General features: G+C 46.9%; 1 protein-coding gene across 3 annotated transcripts; it reads left to right on the top strand.

The window, feature by feature from the left end:
* Positions 1–2,053: 2,053 nt before the first annotated feature.
* On the top strand, positions 2,054–16,976 carry ABCF1 (ATP binding cassette subfamily F member 1). 3 transcript variants are annotated; one of them, XM_057494175.1, is made up of 25 exons: positions 2,054–2,204; positions 5,342–5,388; positions 5,603–5,692; positions 5,835–5,961; positions 6,107–6,144; positions 6,227–6,334; positions 9,758–9,826; positions 9,908–10,021; positions 10,862–10,957; positions 11,197–11,319; positions 11,747–11,847; positions 11,942–12,027; positions 12,345–12,484; positions 12,570–12,718; positions 12,994–13,077; positions 13,258–13,382; positions 13,583–13,695; positions 13,835–14,006; positions 14,131–14,205; positions 14,296–14,366; positions 15,349–15,381; positions 15,466–15,634; positions 15,833–15,897; positions 15,986–16,058; positions 16,201–16,976. In XM_057494175.1, the coding sequence occupies exons 1-25, from the start codon at positions 2,132–2,134 to the stop codon at positions 16,365–16,367; spliced, it is 2,508 nt and encodes an 835-aa protein (XP_057350158.1). In that variant the 5' UTR covers positions 2,054–2,131; the 3' UTR covers positions 16,368–16,976. The 3 variants fall into 3 exon arrangements, with proteins under 3 accessions (XP_057350158.1, XP_057350157.1, XP_057350159.1); XM_057494174.1 differs by having other exon boundaries at positions 5,832–5,961; XM_057494176.1 differs by having other exon boundaries at positions 5,832–5,961; positions 6,107–6,145; positions 6,231–6,334.
* Positions 16,977–17,488: the final 512 nt, after the last annotated feature.

The raw sequence follows: 17,488 nt of genomic DNA, 5'->3' as shown, positions 1-17,488 counted from the left end.
TGATGGTTTGGCCTGAGGTAGAGATGGAAAGAAGTGGGTCGATTTGAGATGTGTTTTAAAGTCTCAGTTGATAATGCCATCTTTCTAGTTGCTCAGTCCAAAAACTTTGGAGTCATCCTTAATATATATATATTTTTTTTGGTCACACGTGACATCCAATTCATTAACAAGACCTGCTGGTTCTTATTAAAAATAAAATGAGAAGCCCTTTTTTTGCCACCTCCACTACTGTCACCCTAGTCTGAGTCACCAACAACTAACAGGTCTCCCTGCTTCTGCCACTCCTCCCCACCCCATGTCTCTTAGTCTATTCTCAGCCCTAGTCATCCTTTCAAAATGAAAGTCAGGTCATGTCTGCTTTGCCCAGAACCTTGTAATTTCTTCTATACTAGTCAAGAACAGAAGCCTACAAGACCCTTCTGATCCAGACCCTGCTTTATTTCTCTCCTCATCTCTACAACAACCCCTTGCTCACACCACTCCAGCCACAGTCTTGTTTCCTTGCTGTTTGTTCCTTATATATGCCAAGTACTCCTCTGTTGTAGGGCATTGCTCTAGCTGTTCCTTCTGCCAAGAAGGCTCTTCTGGAAATGTGTGGCCAAAACTCTCACCTTCAAGGATTTGCTTGAATTTCATCTCACTGAGGCCTCATGAACTGTCTATTTTAGTACTACAATCTGCCCTCCTGATACTATTTACCTTGATCTGTATTTTTCTTTTTCTAGTATTATCTCCCCTGCCAGAAATGTAAGGAGAGATCTTTACTTTATTCAGAGATATCCCAAGAGCCTTGGAAGAGTGCGTGGCACATACCAGGCACTCAATAGCTACGTTTTTGAATGAATGAAGTAGACATGGCTTGTGGTTGGGGAGGCAGAACAGAGAAAGAAGGACCTTTCAATCGGCCCAAGATGTAACTGGATGAAAGGTGGTGTGATTTCCTGATGTGGGGAAACCTGGAAAAGACACAGGCTTGAGGAATAAAAAACAAGAACTTGGTTTTGTATATACTAATTTGAGATATTTATTAGAGATCTCAGAGGATGTGCAATAAGCAGTTGGATTTGTGAACCTGGAGCTTAGGGCAGATGTTGAAGCCAACAGGAGACATTTGGGGATCTTTATCAGTTACGGATGGTATTTAAAGTTATGAGATATAGGTAATAAGTCTAGATAAAGAAGAGTCAAAGAATGAGCACCAAGCACTCCAACATTTAGACTGCAGAAAGAGAAGCCGGAGATGGAAAGGAAACCTGGACAGAGCAGTGTCCCTGAAGAAAACAAAGGAAGGAGGGAGTAACCATCTGTATCAAATGCTGCTGGGAGAGTGAGTAGGATGGACCCAAGCTGTTGACCTAGGACAGAGTGGAGTTAGGCAATGGTGGGGACAAAAGCATTGATGTAGTGGTTTCAGGAGCGTATGGAGCTGACAGGGCTTATGGGAGCACCTTGCTCGCAGCATATTGTGGTAGAGTTAGAAGTGAGCCTAAATCTTGATTGTAGTAGTGGTTTAAGGGTGCATATATGTCAAAACTTATCAAATGTACACTTTGCAGTTTATTCACTGTCAAATTATTGTATGTGCAGTTTATTGTACATTACACCTCAGTAAAGGTATTACAAAAAAAAGTAAAGCCAAGTTCCCCATAGATGATTTCTGTTAGGCTAGAGTTCCTCGTTCACAATTCCACACTTCCCCATAGATGATTTCTGTTAGGCTAGAGTTCCTCGTTCACAATTCCACACTTCAGGATTTTGTGACACGTCTCAACACTAGACCGAGTCGATGGCGCCTTTCTGCCCCTAACCAAATGCTAAGGGGCTGGTAGCAGGTAGCATCCACTTTTTTAAAAAGCCTCTACTCCTTGGTACTTGTTGGAAATTATTACATTTAGTCCTTAGTGGTACTCCTTTGAACGCTGTGCTTACGCAATGGGAGCAGGCAGCCGCCGGCCCCGCCCAGTCATTAAGGCCCCGCTCCGACCGGGCCGCAGGCATGCCCCCGAGATGACGTCTCGGCGTGCACGTGAGCCGCCCGGGGAGGGTTGGCCGCGCCGGAGTGGAGGGCCCCTCGCTGCCGGAAGCGGAAATAGCTCCCGGTGCCGCCTCTGTAACCTTAACTGCCACCGCCATGCCGAAAGGGCCTAAGCTGCAGCCGCCGGAGCCCGAGTGGATCGGGGACGGAGAGAGCACGAGCCCCTCAGGTGAGACTGGTAGGCGGAGAGGGAGAGAGAGAGAGAGAGAGAGAGAAAAGGGAAGAGAGTGCGTGGCTTAGAAGAGGGTCACGCGGAACGAGACTGACCGGGCCATGAGGGGGCTACTGCGCACGCGTGTAATTGCGCCGGGAGGCGTTTCCTCTGGCAGAAGTGGGTTTGTGGTGAGGGCAAAAGAAAAGGTTCCGTGGTGTCCCGCACGAACTTCAGTGGGACTGGGCAAGAGAAGACGAAGAACATAAGTAACCAAGGGAGAGATGGGTTAAATAAGAAAGCCCTTCCCTTTGGACGATTTCCCTACCTTGCTGTGTTCCACCCCCGCGCGCGCAGGCGTGCACACACACCCCTACACCCCCCGCGCCCGTGACCCCACCCTCTAGAGAGGATGACTCTTTCATGGGCCCTGTAATAAGACATATCTGACTCACCTGGAGCAAGAGTGTAAGGTGCTGGGTGTTGGATTTAAGGTTTACTTAAAAGCAGTGAATGTTGAGCACTTGTTTTTAATTAAGCACTGTATATACCGTGCTTTGGGGAGGGGAGAAACTACGAAGTCATCCTTACAGGTTTTAAGGCACTTGAAGAGGGAGATAAAGTGAACACAAATAATTAGGCACACAGTGACTAATATTGCAAGCATTTATTAGATGTGTACTTTATATTAGTGCTGTGCAGAGGACCTGGGAATGTAGAGATAAAAGGTAAGCTTTGCTCTTAAGGGGCAACCATTCTAGTGGAGGGGACAGCATTAATCAGACAGTGGAAGCATCTACTCAGAAAGGTATGGTGGGAGTGTCAGCAAAGCCTCTCAAGAATATGTGATAGCTGAGTTCATTCCGGAAGGATTAGTATGAGTTAGCAAGGGGAAGAGCATTCCAAACAGAGGAAGAAGTTTGTGCAGAGGTAGAGACAGAGGTGAGCCTGGCTGGTTTCCAATATTGAGTGACTAGAAAGGATTGGAAAGATGTATAGGAGACAGGTAATGAAAGGCTTTATTCACTATTCCAAAGAGTTTAAAGACATTAGAGGAGGACCCATTGAAGTGCATAAGAAATGATATCAACTCAACACTGAGAGCTGAGCAGAAGAAAATGGCTTGAACGGTCAGTATTGGAGGCAGGAAGACCAATTTAAGAGTCTCTGGCAATGATCCAGGTGAGAAGTGTTAAGAGAATAAGCCAAAGCAGTGAATACTAGAGTTACTAAGGAGATGGTATTGACCAGAACTGGGAACTGAATGAAGGGAGAATTGAGGGTGACACCCACTTAAGTAACTCAACAGCAGTGGACTGGTAGTAAAGCAGACATGAGCTATAGAGTGGGGAGTGGTAAGAGAGATTAGCTTTTGAATACTGAGCTGGAGATTTATGAGGAACTTCTGGAGGAGATGGCAAGGAGAATGTTTGTTTAGTAGTTTTGAAGAAAGATCTAGATTAGAAGTAAAGACACAAGCCAATGTCATTGAAGTGTTAGATATGGAGGAGTCTCCTAGAGTGTATGGATTAAAGGGAAAAGAGGGCAGAAGATGGGAACCCAGAAAAACCTCACCCATTAAGGGAAGTGACATGGGAAGGAGCTGAGGAGATGAGACTGGGAAAGGCAAGCAGCCACGGAAATAAGGACTAAGAAAATAACTTTCAGGGTTGAGCAACAAAGGAAAGAGTGTCAACTTTGGAAAAGTTGTCATCAAGAGGTAATACCCTAGTCAGATTGAAGTTTGTTCAGTGGAGAAGTGGAGCTGGTGTGGACTATGCTTTTGAGAGTGAAGACAAGAAAGGAAAAAAGTGATTAGAGAAGGAGATGGTCAGGTTAAGGAAAATATTTTATTTGACTCTGAAGCTAGGAGCAGCTTATCTGATGTACTAAAGGAGAGGGGCCATTAGAGGAGGAGATGGAAGATAAGCGTAGCTTTAGCCACACTTGGTCTTTTACTATTCCTTAGTGGTCAGCTTTCTCAAGCGTCAATGAACCTGTGCACAGGATTTTCCTCTCTCCATGGTCAAAAGGATCAGAATGATGTTAAAGAGATTTAAAGAAGGAGAGACAATGTGTTTATATTAGTTCTTGGAGAGAGAACCTGGGATGAGACAAACAAGCATGCCTGGGACTCAGTCAAGGAGCACGAAGAAGCCAGTGTCCAGAACATAGGTGTGGATAGAGAAACAGATAGAATAGGGACGATTGGGTTAAGTCCTTTTAGTCTGTGAAGCCTCAAATTACAGGGATTGTCCTGTTATCTCCAGTCTTTGGCATAGTAGATGCTCAGTAAAACTTTCCTGAACAGATGATTACTACAGAGTATTTGGGATTCTCATCAAAAAAAAAATGTGGTTAAGAATTGGCTAGCAGTGGGTGGATGGGATGGTTTGCAGGGGAATGTGGTACTGGATAGGCTTGGACAGGAAAGGGAATGATGAGGCTGCTGGTGCCTCCCAGTCTGATAGGGGGAGGGAGTGAGGGATTTAGACACAATCTCCTGCCTTCAGGGAAGTAGGGGTGGACAGAAGGGAGGAGCTAGAACTGTTCGGTCAGTAAACTTACTGAATTTTCACTTTGCTCCTGGGGAACACAAGCTAAATAGTCTCTCAGGAAAGCTGCTGTCTAGGATGAAAGACTGATGACCAGACAGTTAAATATAACCCAGTATGAGTTGTGCTAGAATGTTGTGTGAGCAGAGCAGGTGGGGCATAGATCCAAATGTTCATTTACTTACCAGACAGCTCTGTTTACATGGCTTGCAGCTTTCACAAACCACATATCCCAGACTGAATTCATATCACCCCTGATACCCATGGTGGGGAGAGGGGACCTTCTGTTGCAGTATATCCAGAGTTAATGAGTGGTACCACTAGCCTAACTAATTCTGCTAGCTAAAAAATATAGGAGTCATCTCTGAATACTTGTTCTTACTTGCCATTTCTCCCTTTACCCTAGGAATTTTACTTCTCTTCCTCCCACTGCCACCCTACATCAAGCCACCATTGTCATTTATGAGAAGTGCAAATGTGTCTAGGGTTTGATAGTTGAGCTAGAGAAAGACTAAAATAGAGAGGAGAGAGCTTTGCAGGGGAATCACGCTGTTTTGGAACTTGCAGATAAGCAGTCACAATGTCCACTTACCCTTCTAGACAAAGTCGTGAAGAAAGGGAAGAAGGACAAGAAGACCAAAAAGACGGTGAGGAAAGAAGGGTTGAGGATGAGAAATTATTAAATTACTGGGTGTTTCCAAGCAAAATATGGCCAGGTGAAGGGGGTGGGGAGCCCAGGGGAGGAGAAGAGATCTTGTCGAGAGGAAGTAAGGTGAGGGTGGCCTGGAGGTCAGGTGGCCTGCATGCAGCAGAGGGCTCAGTCGTCTCTGAGCCATGTTTGTATCTTAACTCCTTTCACAGTTCTTCGAAGAGCTGGCAGTAGAAGATAAGCAGGTTGAGGAGGAAGAGAAAGTGCCCAAGGAGAAGGAGCAGCAACAGCAGCAGCAGCAGGTCCAAGCATGGGGCCGCCAGTGCCTTTGCAGCCCCTTCCCAGCCCTGTTGGCTCTCAGCTGGTGGGGCCTCTCCTGGGGCCTGGCGCCAGGATGCAGTGGTGGCCTGGGCTTTATCTCTCCCTCTACTTTGCTTTCAGCAGCCAAAAAAGAAACGAGACACCCGAAAAGGCCGACGGAAGAAGGATGTGGATGATGATGGAGAGGAGAAGGAGCTCCTGGAGCGATTTAAGAAGCTTTCAGTGCCAGCCAGTGATGAGGAGGATGAAGGTAAATGACTGAGGGAAGTAGGTGCCAGGAATCCCTGAGTCGTGAATCATGAAGTGCCTCATTCCTTCATCTGTGACTTGGATTAGGTTGAGGAGCCAAATATATATAATTATGTTTTCTACCTCATGTCCCCTTGTCATTTCAGTTCCTGTCCCGGTACCCCGAGGAGGGAAGAAAACCAAGGTAAGCCATCTGTGTGGTAAACAGACCCCAGTGGTGTAGCATTGATCATTGCACTGACTTCTCTGACCCTTTCATTCTCCAGGGTGGTAATGTTTTTGCAGCCCTGATTCAGGATCAGAGTGAGGAAGAGAAGGAGGAAGACAAACATCCTCCTAAGCCTGCCAAGCCAGAGAAGAATCGGATCAATAAGGTGAAAGTGGTGGCTCTGCAGGTCGCTCTCATCCCATGTAACACCTTCTGGCCGTGGTGTAGTAATTCCCTGGCTTATTTTCCTGCTTTTTAAACTAGCTCTTTGAGGTCTGTCTTTGCTTATACTGTCAAACTCAGTTTTTTAAAAGACTCATTTCATCATTTGGGAATACACAGTGATTCTATTTCCTTTAAACTCAAAATCTAGAGCAAAGGTCCTCAAGTCTTTGCTCTTCCGCTTGGATCCCTCTGAAGAATTACTTGGGACTCTTCTGTGTCTACCTTTCAGATCAACCTGATCACATGTTGGCATCCAGTTTGACTCTCTGTGTGAAGCCTTTGTTCTTTCTTTCTTTCTTTAATTGACTAATTTTGATATTTTTGTTTTGGTATTAATGTACAATTACATGAGCAACATTATGGTTACTAGACTCCCCCTATTATCAAGTCCCCACCACATACCCCATTACAGTCACTGTCCATCAGCATTGTGAGATGTTATAGAATCACTGCTTGTCTCCTCTGAGCTATACTGCCTTCCCTGTGGCCCCCCACTACATTATGTGTGCTAATCATAATGCCCCTTTTTTCCCTTTATACCTCCCTTCCCACCCATCCTCCCCAGTCCCTTTCCCTTTGGTAACTGTTAGTCCATTCTTGTGTTCTGTGAGTCTGCTGCTGTTTTGTTCCTTCAGTTTTTTCTTTGTTCTTACATGCCACAGATGAGTGAAATCATTTGATACTTGTCTTTCTCCACCTGGCTTATTTCACTGAGCATAATACCCTCTAGCTCCATCCATGTTGTTGCAAGTTTTAGGATTTGTTTTCTTATGGCTGAATAATATTCCATTGTGTATATGTACCACATCTTCTTTATCCGTTCATCTACTGATGGACACTTAGGTTGCTATCATTTGTTGGCTATTGTAAATAGTACTGTGATAAACATAGGAGTGCATATGTCTTTTTCAAACTGGGCATTCTTAGGGTAAATTCCTAGGAGTGGAATTCCTGGGTCAAATGGTATTTCTATTTTTAGTTTTTTTAAGGAACCTCCATGCTGCTTTCCACAATGGTTGAACTAATTTACATTCCCACCAGCAGTGTAGGAGGGTTCCCCCTTCTCCACATCATCGCCAACATTTGTTGTTGTTGTTTGTCTTTTGGATCTTGGCCATCCTAACTGGTGTGAGGTGATATCTCATTGTGGTTTTAATTTGCATTTCTCTGATGACTAGCGATGTGGAGCATCTTTTCATGTGTCTGTTGGCCATCTGAATTTCTTCTTTGGAAAACTGTTCAGCTCCTCTGCCCATTTTTTAATTGACTGATTTGCTTTTTGTTTGTTGAGGTGTGTGAGCTCTTTATATATTTTGGATGTCATCCCCTTATCAGTTATGTCATTTATGAATATATTCTCCCATACTGTAGGATGCCTTTTTGTTCTATTGGGAGTGTCCTTTGCTGTACAGTAGCTTTTTAGTTTGATATAGTCCCACTTGTTCTTTTTTGCTTGTTTCCCTTGCCCAGGGAGATATGTTCGTGAAGAAGTTGCTCATGCTTATAATCAAGAGATTTTTACCTATGTTTTTTTCTAAGAGTTTTATGGTTTCATGACCTACATTCAGGTCTTTGATCCATTTTGAGTTTACTTTCATGTATGGGGTTAGACAATAATCCAGTTTCATTCTCTTACATGTAGCTGTCCAGTTTTGCCAACACCAGCTGTTGAAGGGGCTGTCATTTCCCCATTGTATGTCCATGGCTCCTTTATCGTATATTAATTGACCATATATGCTTGGGTTTATATCTGGGCTCTCTATAGTCTGTTCCAATTGTCTATGGGTCTGTTCTTGTGCCAGTACCAAATTGTCTTTATTACTATGGCTTTGTAGTAGAGTTTGAAGTCAGGGAGCATAATCCCCCCAGCTTTATTCTTCCTTCTCAGGATTGCTTTGGCTATTCGAGGTCTTTTGTGGTTCCATACGAATTTTAGAACTATTTGCTCTAGTTCATTGAAAAATGCTGTTGGTATTTTCATAGGGATTACATTGAATCTGTAGATTGCTTTAGGCAGGATGGCCATTTTGACAATATTAATTCTTCCTATCCATGAGCATGGGCTGTGTTTCCATTTATTGGTATCTTTAATTTCTTTCATGAGTGTCTTGTAGTTTTCAGAGTAAAGGTCTTTCACTTCCTTGGTTAGGTTTATTCCTAGGTATTTTATTCTTTTTGATGCAATTGTGAATGGAATTGTTTCCCTGATTTCTCTTTCTGCTATTTCATCATTAGTGTATAGGAATGCCACAGATTTCTGAGTATTAATTTTATATCCTGCACTGCTGCTAAATTCAGATATTAGATCTAGTAGTTTGGAGAGGATTCTTTAGGGATTTTTATGTACAATATCATGTCATCTGCAAACAGGGATAATTTGACTTCTTCCTTGCCAATCTGGATGCCTTTTATTTCTTTGTATTGTCGGATTGCCGTAGCTAGGACCTCCAGAACTGTGTTGAGTAAAAGAGGGGAGAGTGGGCATCCTTGTCTTATTCCTAGTCTTAAAGGAAAAGCTTTCAGTTTCTTGCTGTTAAGTATCATGTTGGCTCTGGGTTTATCATATATGGCCTTTCTTATGTTGAGGTACTTGCCCTTTATACCCATTTTGTTGAGAGTTTTTAATCATGAATGGATGTTGAATTTTGTCAAATGCTTTGTCAGCGTCTATGGATGTGATCATTTGGTTTTTGTCCTTTTTGTTGATGTGGATGATGTTGATGGATTTTTGAATGTTGTACCATCCTTGCATCGCTGGGATGAATCCCACTTAATCATAAGGGTGATCTTTTTGATGTATTTTTTGAATTCGGTTTGCTAATATTTTGTTGAGTACTTTTGCATCTATGTTCATCAGGGATATTGTTCTGTAATTTTCTTTTTTTGTGGTGTGTTTGCCTGGTTTTGATATTATTAGAGTGATGTTGCCTTCGTAGAATGAGTTTGGGAGTATTCCCTCCTCTTCTACTTTTTGGAGAAGCTTTTGTTCTTTATACCACGTCTTCCCTCTTTCCTTGGATGCTTTCTCCAAGCCCACTTCCATTACCTCCTCAAGATTTGCCCTCTCGAGGAAGCCCTCATGTGCTGGTGTCATCCCCATCCATTTTGCTCACTTGCCTCGCTCACAGTTCCTTAGCTTTGCTAGTATTCTCTAGTTATCTCTTTACTATTTACTCTCTGCTGGAGACTAGGTAATGTTTTTTGCAGCCTTTGCATAGCATTGTCTTAGCAGCACTCAGTATAGTTAGTTAACTCTTAGTCTTTGACTTCCTAGAAATGCTAGATAAGGAACAAGGTAGCAGATTAATTTGTGTGTGTGTGTGTGTCTGACTCTCTCTCTGTCTCCCTCCCTCCCTCCCTCTAGGCTGTGTCTGAGGACCAGCAGCCCAAGGGCAAAAAGGGAAAGGAAGAGAAGTCAAAGGGGAACGCCAAGGTAAGAGAGTATTGGCAGGAGGAGGTATTGGGTCTCAGGAATTAGAGCATTTCATCAGACCCACTATCTTTTCACTGTTAGCCTCAAAATAAATTTGCTGCTCTGGACAATGAAGAGGAGGAGGAAGAAGAGGAAATAATAAAAGAAAAGGAGCCACCCAAACAAGGGAAGGAGAAGGCCAAGAAAGCAGAGAAGGTGTGTATTTTGGTGTCAGGGGAAGGTGGGTTGAGGGACTAGGGCTCTGTGGCTTTTGGGAGTTGGGCATGATCTGGTGGTATTGTTAATTTCCAGGCCAGGCATTGCCAAACTTTTATAAGCATCCACATATAATCTGTGGTGCATGTGCTTCCTTTTTTTTTTTTTTTGAACAACTCTGAAAGTGTAAAAACCATTCTTAGCCCATTGGCCATATAAAAACAGGTATCAGTTCTGATGTGTCCCATGGGCCATAGTTTGCAAGTCCTGATTCACAGAGAAAAGGGCCCTAGCATTAACCTCAGAACCCATCTGGATTCTGACTCTGCCACTGTCCTGCTGCATCCTTGAGTCCATCTTTCCAGTGCCTTGGATCACAGTTATCTCATCTCTATGATCTAGTGATCTTCAGTGTCCCATATATCTCTAGCACCTTCTAATCTGTGATTCTTCAGGATTCCTCAGTGGCTATACATTAGGGCTTCCGGACCTTTTCTTTGCATGTTAATATGTAAACTGCAAAAACTCATCCGATATATGTGGAAAAGAACGTGTTCCATTTATTTTCCCTCAGTTGCATTGGTAGTTAACGTTTAGAGGCACATACACAGTGGTATACTTCATACATACATAGTCACACTTGATATCCCATACTGTTACTGGGGGCCGAAGCGCATAAGGGATTGCACGGCCAGGGGTGGAGAACTGGGAGAGACCCTGCTTAGTATGTCAGGACTCCAGGTGGAGAAGGAACAAACTGACTCTGGGACTGGGTGGATGACACGGAATCTGAGTTCTAGAAGGGGTTCCTCATTTATTACCATCCCCTGGTTCTCTCAGGGTTCAGAGGAGGAAGGAGAAGAAGAAGGGGAGTCTAAGGCTAATGATCCCTATGCTCACCTTAGCAAAAAGGAGAAGAAGAAGCTAAAGAAACAAGTAAGTCCTTGGGTTCTTGATGGTTACAGACAGGTAGGACATGATATTCTTTTTAATACTTCAACAAGGGAACATGTGAATTGGACAAAATGGAGAGCTTTGGAGGCTACAACAAGTAAAACAGCTGGAATAAGGATTGTTTTGTGAGCCTGTCTGGGTGTCTGATGATGACATGGGGCTATGTCGTGGTGATGGGAAACTGGCAGGTGATGGCCTCGTCTGTGTTTTTTCCTTTTCAGATGGAGTATGAGCGCCAGGTAGCTTCGTTAAAAGCAGCCAATGCTGCTGAAAATGATTTCTCTGTGTCTCAAGCGGAGGTTTCCTCCCGCCAAGCCATGTTAGAAAATGCATCTGACATCAAGGTAAGGTCTGAGAGGACACCTGCCAACCTGCTTGCTCAGGGAAGTGCCAGTTATCCTTTCCTTTGGTGGCCGTGGTAGCCAAGGAAGTGAGTGCAAGTGGCTTGGTCCACCAAGAAGAAAGTTTGGAGCTGTTTTCCATACCTTGAGTTCTGCCAGCTTGAGTGAGAGACAGAAAAACCAACAGCAGTGGAAGTAGAGTGGTCCACCCTTGGAGGGAAGTCAGGCGGGGTGGGCGAGACTGGCTTAGGATCTGGGAGACTCTAGGGAAGTCTGGACAGGGAGGGGGACCAGCGTGGTGAGAGGAGGGACTATGCTGAAGCTCGGTCTGTCAGAGGCATCCCTGCAGGGAGAAAACTGCAGCTTCTGTCTAAAAAGAGCTCCCGTGTGCTGCTTCCTTCCTCTGCCATTCCTTCCCTGATGACTGCAGCTGGAGAAGTTCAGCATCTCAGCCCATGGCAAGGAGTTATTTGTCAACGCAGACCTGTACATTGTAGCCAGCCGCCGCTACGGGCTAGTGGGACCCAACGGGTGAGAAGGGGGTTGGAGGTGTGAGGGAGTGGGCAGGAAGGAGAAGAAGAGATCTCTCCATGGCGGCCTGGTCCCAGCAGCTCTCATTCCTCAGCAAGGGCAAGACCACTCTCCTCAAGCATATCGCCAACCGAGCCTTGAGCATCCCTCCCAACATCGACGTTCTGCTGTGTGAGCAGGGTGAGGCCAGTGCTGTGACGGGGTCCTGGTGGGGAGGTGAAACAAGGGACCGGAGTGGTGGGCAGCTGGGGTAGAAGAGCCAAGCCAAAATAGGAGGAGGTGTGGTCATGGAGTTGGAAAGGTGACGGGGGTACTAAGGACTGGGAGGTGGTCACTAAAGAAATAGGGAAGAGGAAAGGCAGGGATGGAGAACGTTTTATGTGGAACAAGTACAAATTACTGGGCTGGGGCAGGCAAATGAGAAACGGACCTGCGGGAAAGAGAATGAGGACCTGGGCCCTGGGGGAAACCTGACTGACGTTCTCCCTCACGTCCAGAGGTCGTGGCGGATGAGACGCCAGCTGTGCAGGCTGTTCTCCGAGCCGACACCAAGAGACTGAAGCTGCTGGAAGAGGAGCGACGGCTTCAGGGCCTGCTGGAGCAGGGAGATGACACTGCTGCTGAGAGGCTGGAGAAGGTAGAGGAGATGGCGCAGGGGACATGGGCTAAGGCTTGGAGGTCCTGGGACCTTAGGACACGTGTCCTCTTCTCCCTCCTCCCAGGTGTATGAGGAGTTGCGGGCTACTGGGGCAGCAGCTGCAGAGGCCAAAGCCAGACGGATCCTGGCTGGTCTGGGCTTTGATCCTGAAATGCAGAACCGGCCAACACAGAAGTTCTCAGGGGGCTGGCGCATGCGTGTCTCCCTGGCCAGGTGGGCCGCCACCCTTCCACCCTCAGTCCACCAGGCCCCTTCCCTTCCTTCCAAGGCCAGTAGAAAGAGTCGAGGCTGACTTCTCCCTCCCTTACTGTCAGAATTGTCAGACTCCGGGTCTTCTCTCCCCATCTGGTGGTACATTCTCAGCGATGTCCCTGCACAGAAGCTACTCCACGGAGAGATTGGGAAGGGAGTGTTCATGGTGTCAGGCTTCTCTGGGGTTCTCTGAGTAAGGATCTCCCTGACCCTGTGCTCTGCTGCCCATCCTCTAGGGCACTGTTCATGGAGCCCACGCTGCTGATGTTGGATGAGCCCACTAATCATCTGGACCTCAATGCTGTCATCTGGCTCAATAAGTGAGTTGCCGTTGATTACATCATTGGTTCCCATTCTGCCCAGTTTGCTCTACGTGTACTCCACTCTGCCCTTGACAGCTCCCAGTCCACCTCCCCACCTTCCTTCCCTGACCCCATCGCTTCCTGACTTAACCCTAATGTGACCATTATGACATTTCCACACTCTTCTCTAAAACTCAGCTACCTCCAGGGCTGGCGGAAGACGTTACTCATCGTCTCTCATGACCAGGGCTTCCTGGATGATGTGTGCACTGATATAATCCATCTTGATGCCCAGCGACTCCATTACTATAGGGGCAATTATAGTAAGTAGGATCATTTGTGGGTAGAGGAAAGCAACAGGGCCTCAAGGAGAGGTCTGGGAGGGAGGGCCTGTAGGCACGTGATGATGAGCTATACCTTCCCAGAATCTAGACTGTAACGCTTGTCCCTATCCTCACCAGTCCTGGTTATCCCTCTGCTGCGGAGAGGGGCAACATTAATTCCTACCCCACTTCTGCCCCAGTGACCTTCAAGAAGATGTACCAGCAAAAGCAGAAGGAACTGCTGAAGCAGTATGAAAAGCAGGAGAAAAAGCTAAAGGAGCTAAAGGCAGGCGGCAAATCCACCAAGCAAGCGGTGAGCAGCTGGAGGTCTTCAGGGGGCTGGGGCATGGTTTCTTTTAGGAGAAAGGAGAAAGGGGACTGTGGGACACCAGCCTGCATTTCAAGGGTGGCTCTGAAGGATGTGGATTTCTCCCTTTCCCCTTCCTGTCCAGGAGAAGCAAACAAAGGAAGCCCTGACTCGAAAGCAGCAGAAATGCCGACGGAAAAACCAGGATGAGGAATCTCAGGAGGCCCCCGAGCTTCTGAAGCGCCCCAAGGAGTACACTGTGCGCTTCACTTTTCCCAACCCCCCACCACTCAGCCCTCCGGTGCTGGGTCTGCATGGTGAGGGACTGGGGCACACAGGACATATGCACCCCAAATCCACCATGCAGTGTGGGCCATTCCTTTCTCCAAGACCAGGACATTCGGGGACTCTGAAAATAATTGCTGATTTCCTGGCTCCCAGGTGTTACATTTGGCTATGAGGGCCAGAAGCCACTCTTTAAGAATCTGGATTTTGGCATCGACATGGACTCAAGAAGTGAGTGGGTGTCAGGTGGCTTGGGGATGTGGGGCAGGAGCACAGGGGAAGTTCCTGGGGGACCTCTTTGACTACCTGTTCTCCTTACAGTCTGCATCGTTGGCCCTAATGGTGTAGGGAAGAGCACCCTGCTTCTGCTGCTGACCGGCAAGCTGACACCGGTGAGTAAGAGCTGCGACTGGAGAGGATGAGAAAGGGGGAAACACGGCTGGTCACCAGAGCCTAGAATCAGGGAGCCCCCTCTGTGGTGGAGGGTTGAATACAGAACTCAGCATAGATGATTTCTTTCCCTAAGAGGTGCTTAGAGAACACTTGAGATCAGCTCAGGGAAAAAGACCCAGGAGAACTGGAGTTGCCTGGGGGGCACCCACCTCCATGTGTGTATTGGTTATACAGGAAATACTTGTATAGGCCAGAGATGAGTGAAGACATAACCGGTATTCTGAATGGTCTCTTTCACTTTTTTTTTCGTTTGCAAATGTAATAATTCATTTTTCAACAAAAAGGAGCTATTATGAATTTTGTAGTAATATGCATCATTTTCCTGGGTAATATATGTCAAGCTTTTTTCCATGCCACTAATTATCTGTGTACATTCTTATGGATCTACTGTAATTTATTCCTGATTTTTCACTGAAGGACAATGTTGGAGTAAGTATTTACATATTGGTGAATTCTTCCTTAGGATAAATTCCCTAGAACTGTTTTTAGGATTTGCAGTATGTTGCCATACAGTGCTTTTGATCATTGTGGCCATCTGTACTCCCTCTAGGAGAGTCTAGGGCCCCTTTCCTCACACAAAGAGAAGATGTGTAGAATAGCATTTTTAGACCCTCCCACACACCACCTCTTACCCCATCTGAGGAAGGACCCTGAAAATGTACTGCCCGTGAGTCTCATGGGGGTGGGGTGCTCATGGTTGCGGTCAGTACCCCCAGTCATGACTGCGGCCTGTCTGCCTCCTTCCTTCTCTGGCCCCCTGTGCTCTGTGCTGACTTCCTGAGTGTGCCTGTGTGTTCCCACTCGCACACTGACTTGTTTGCAGCCCACATTTGGTATTTGTCTCCTTGTCAGCAAAGCGGGGAATGGAGCTGCAGTGCCTCTTCCCTTTCCCTGATCTTCTCACTGGCTTTTTCCTTGCAGACTTGTGGGGAAATGAGAAAGAACCACCGGTTGGTAAGTTGGTTTTGGACTTAGGGAACAAGAGTATGGTAAAGGAAGTAGGACTTTCCCTGACCGCTTCGCTCTTTTCTTGGGCAGAAAATTGGCTTCTTCAACCAGCAGTATGCAGAGCAGCTGCGCATGGAGGAGACGCCCACTGAGTACCTGCAGCGGGGCTTCAACTTGCCCTACCAGGATGCCCGGAAGTGCTTGGGCCGCTTTGGCCTTGAGAGTCACGCCCACACCATCCAGATCTGCAAGCTTTCTGGTACCACTGGGCTGGGTTGCTGGGGAGGTGGCTGCCGCCTCAGTAGTCCTATTTCCAGGCTGAACCTAGCGACAAAAGGAAGAGGAATGGGGACTTGGAAGACCTCAGCACACACAGAGATATACCTTCACTCCGAAGGTTTACCTTCAGAAATGGAAGGCAGCAAAGTGCGATGGACCTCCTTTTCTTTCGGTACAGGTGGGCAGAAAGCCCGAGTTGTGTTTGCAGAGCTGGCCTGTCGGGAGCCTGATGTCCTCATCTTGGTGAGTGGACAGGACTGTGGGAGAGGGATGAGGTGGCGGAAATGGAAGGAGCGTGGCACTGAGTGATGGAATGCCTCCACCTCTGTAGGACGAGCCCACCAATAACTTGGACATCGAGTCAATCGATGCTCTGGGGGAGGCCATCAATGAATACAAGGGTGGTAAGTTAGCTTGGGCATGCCCTCCTCCCTAGGGACCAGCCTTTGGTGTCCTTTGGCTAGGGCTCCTCCTTTCAGGTTCTGATTCCCCTCTTCTCCCGGTCCCTCCTTCCTCCGCCCTCCATTCTCATGTCTTTCTTCAAAGCTGTCATCGTCGTCAGCCACGATGCCCGACTCATCACAGAAACCAACTGCCAGCTGTGGGTGGTGGAGGAGCAGAGTGTTAGCCAGATCGACGGTGACTTTGAGGACTACAAGCGGGAGGTGTTGGAGGCCCTGGGTGAAGTCATGGTCAGCCGATCCCGAGAGTGAGCTGTCCCTCCTGGAAGCCCTGGAATATAAGCTTGTGTGGCCTGGAAGTCCCCTGTTGTCTCCCTCTCTCCACTTGGAAGCCTGCCTCTCATCTGCAGCCAACCCAGCAACCACTCAGACACATGAAGGCAGAGCATGGTCTTGATGTGACCAGGATGCCACTTCAATTTCTTCCTTTTCTCTGGAAAACTTGTCTCTTCTGCTTTCTTTAGACAACCGAGCTGGCCTTATCCTTGACATCCCTCTCTTCAAACAGAGGTGTTTCTTGGGGGGTTCCAGCAGTCAAGCTTACATGGCCAGTTGTCTCAAGACTCTCATCATTCAGAATCCTGCCTCTGGTCCACCTTAAATCTTCAGGCCCAGCGGCCTGCCCTGGCCTTTGAGTGGTTCTGCTCTTTCATGATGGATTTTATGCAGACCTCCTGATACAAACAGCTGTTGCAAACTGGGCCTGGAGAGTTCTGAGGCCTGCACTGTTAAACCATCCCAGAGTTTGGTGTCTGCAGTCTCTTGCCTGGTTGGGAGCAGCTTGGGGGCAGGAAAGGAATGCTGCTCAACTTGAATCGCCCTTTACAAGGGCAAGAAATTTAAAAAGTTGCTGCCACCCTGTCACTGTTTGGAGATTCTTAAGAGCTGGAACGGGTCTCTGTCTTAATTTGCTCTCCTGGGTTTGCCTGCAGCATTCACTGCCACCTCTTGCCCACTAGTACACATGGGTCTCACTGGAAGTCTTACCGTGCGATAGTCATGCTGTTTTGAGGAACAGCCTTCCCTTCCCCAACCCTTCAGACAAGAAGGAAAAGTGGTCTGGGATGATTGGGTCTCTCACTGTCTAGGCTCTCACCTGTGGTCAGGGATCAGAGTACCCATACTTCCAAGAGTTACTGAAACTACCAGCACATACAGTCCTGCGGGGTGTACAAAAAGGGCAGAGACAAGGTCTGCCTCCTTAACAGTCCAGATACAGAAGAGCACACGGGGTCTTGGTTAATTGTCAGATGTGTGGAACCCTAGATTCTCAGTTGCCACATGTTCAGAGACGGGAAAGATGATCCAGAACTTGGATATTTCACAGGATCACTTGAGGGTGGGCCTTGAAAAAAAATAATGAGGAAACAGAG

The sequence above is a fragment of the Manis pentadactyla genome, chromosome 16 (genome assembly GCF_030020395.1).
Source record: "Manis pentadactyla isolate mManPen7 chromosome 16, mManPen7.hap1, whole genome shotgun sequence".
In the NCBI taxonomy this organism is placed as follows: domain Eukaryota; kingdom Metazoa; phylum Chordata; class Mammalia; order Pholidota; family Manidae; genus Manis; species Manis pentadactyla.
Note: the sequence above shows the minus strand (reverse complement) of the source record. Positions and strands in the feature narration are given on the sequence as shown.

Excerpts from the sequence above, each read along its gene's own strand:
- ABCF1 (XM_057494174.1), top strand. The coding sequence starts at position 2,132 with ATGCCGAAAGGGCCTAAGCTGCAGCCGCCGGAGCCCGAGTGGATCGGG. Across the intron at positions 5,962-6,106 it reads CAGTGATGAGGAGGATGAAG|TTCCTGTCCCGGTACCCCGA; the intron begins GTAAATGACTGA and ends TTGTCATTTCAG. Across the intron at positions 13,078-13,257 it reads GCTGTCATCTGGCTCAATAA|CTACCTCCAGGGCTGGCGGA; the intron begins GTGAGTTGCCGT and ends TCTAAAACTCAG.